The sequence below is a fragment of the Gekko japonicus genome, unplaced genomic scaffold (assembly GCF_001447785.1).
Source record: "Gekko japonicus isolate JY-2015 unplaced genomic scaffold, Gekko_japonicus_V1.1 scaffold3640, whole genome shotgun sequence".
Taxonomy (NCBI): domain Eukaryota; kingdom Metazoa; phylum Chordata; class Lepidosauria; order Squamata; family Gekkonidae; genus Gekko; species Gekko japonicus.
The window spans coordinates 105,025-107,205 of NW_015160334.1; the positions used below are offsets into that span (position 1 = coordinate 105,025).

At 44.8% G+C, this 2,181-nt stretch overlaps 1 protein-coding gene across 1 annotated transcript in view; it reads right to left on the reverse strand.

The window, feature by feature from the left end:
• Positions 1-2,181, reverse strand: part of APLP2 (amyloid beta (A4) precursor-like protein 2) — a 42,742-nt gene that overhangs the window by 38,758 nt on the left and 1,803 nt on the right. The window contains exon 2 of the mRNA XM_015417248.1: positions 541-670. Within this exon, the coding sequence (XP_015272734.1) occupies positions 541-670 (130 nt within the window). The remainder of the gene's footprint in view (positions 1-540; positions 671-2,181) is intronic.

Genomic DNA, 2,181 nt, shown 5'->3' on the forward strand with positions numbered 1-2,181 from the left:
ATCAGGAACCCAAGTCAGAGAACACTTGGCGAGATCTGCAATGGAAACATCAAGCACCAGGTTCACAGAACCAAAGCAAAATTAAATAATTCCCTCCAAGGGGAACAAAAAGTGAACACACACTGGATGGACAGATGCTTTCCAAACTTCTTCCAGGGGGAGATGAGTGTTCCCTGCCATGCCAACTGCCCTTTATTTAGGCAGCTATCGTGGTGTATTGCACTACATTTAGATCTGGTCATCCTCATACCAAAAGACCGAGCGTGCAGGAGATACACGTGACCAGCTGGACCAAAAATAAATGCTTAGGTCCCACCACATTAATCCTTACCATTAAAGCCAGCCTGAAACTATGTCTGTACTTGCTGCATGGACAGTTTCACCAGATGTTTACCATAGATCAGAACACTTATGTCAAAATTAGTTTGCAACAACGGTGACAGTAGGAGGACCTCTGGGTACGGAAATCCTACATGCAGATGGTTAAAAAAAGAGGTAAGGTTATGCAGAATTAAAACACGTTAACTCTAAAGTACTTACCAAGACACTTGAAGGGAACGACAATATGGGTGTGACCCTTGCATTGCTTCCTGCCCTTTTTGCACCAGTTTTCAATGGTGACGGGTTGGTTTGCTTCCACCACATTTGTAATCTGAAGCTCTGGGTAGATCTGTTCCAAAAAAAATACATGTTAAAGAAAAAAAATAGATACACCTTTGGTCAGACGAAAGTCAAGTAGGAAAGCCAGAAGAAACAGTATCTTATAAAAGGAAGAGAGTCCATGGGAGCCACAAAAATGTGTAAAAGATTTTGACTGGATACAACTAAAGTTGGGGCTGCGGTGGCTCAAGTGGTTAAGATGCTGACCTGCAGACGGGAAGGTAGGTAGTTCAGCAGTTAGAGATCCGAGTGCTGCATGACGGGGTGAGCTCCCGTCTCTGGCCCCAGCTCCTGCCAACCTAGCAGTTCGAAAGCAAGAAACTGCAAGTAGATAAATAGGTACCGCTTCAGTAGGAAGGTAACAGCATTCCGTGTGCCTTGGCACTTAGTCATGCCGGCCACATGACAACGGAAACATCTTTGGACAGTGCTGGCTCTTCGGTTTGGAAACGGAGATGAGCACTGCATCCCTAGAGTCGGATTTGACTGGCTTTCAAGCAAGGGAAACCTTTACTTTTACCTAAAGTTGTACTGGGTTATCCGATAAAGAAAAATAATCTGAGAGCAAAATCAAACCCTGTAAAAGTATCAAAATATAAGCCAAAAGTTAACATTTCCTTAGGCAAACATGCAGATGAGAATTCCTGAAGTTACCAAGGGATGAAAGACCTCAACGCTAAAAAAAGCAGATCCACCTTTAAAAAGAAAGAAATAGCACTAAGCTCAGCACTGCTAGCACTAGGACAATGCTGTTGTGTTATCTGAACACTGTAGCACATGTGTGACACTCACGCTGCTCTGCTTGCCAAGATGGCCCCATCACATCTCTGTTACGAATGCAGTGTCTCAAAGGATCACATGAAACTGCCTTATACTGAATCAGACCCTTGGGTCCATCAAAGTCGGTATTGTCTAAGACGGACAGCAGCTCTCCAGGGTCTCAGACAGAGGTCTTTCACGTCACCCACTGCCAGATCTTTTAACTGGACATACTGGGGATTGAACCTGGTACCTTCTCTGCACTGTAAGCAGATGCTCTACCACTGAGCCACACTGTGCCCACCCACCCCAACTGGGACAGTTCATCTTTCCCTCTGAAATGCTGGATAAAGAACAGTCACTGCTGTCTTGTCATCTAACCGACTGCGTGGCAGGAGCCGGCAGTACTGGAATGGGTATCAGAATGGCATATGGCACGGGCTGATACTGCTCTTTCTGGCTATGATTAGGTGGTGGTTTTGCCTGGTCAAGCACTCCTGGCTTAACCTTTAAGGCCAGAAGTCTAAGAATGATAAAAAGCTGCTTGCTGAAAGAGGGAGAAAAAAGAGAAAGTGCAGAGAAAAGAAACTTGGAAAAATGGGGGGGACCTTTTTCTCTGCCCCTCCACCCACCCCAGGTTTTCTTCCATTTTTCCCCCAGTGGAAATCAACCATCAACCGCCAAACACACACACACGCAGTAATATTAAAACACAAAACACTTAATCTTTTGAAATTACTAGGTTAGTTCTGAGCAATTAGG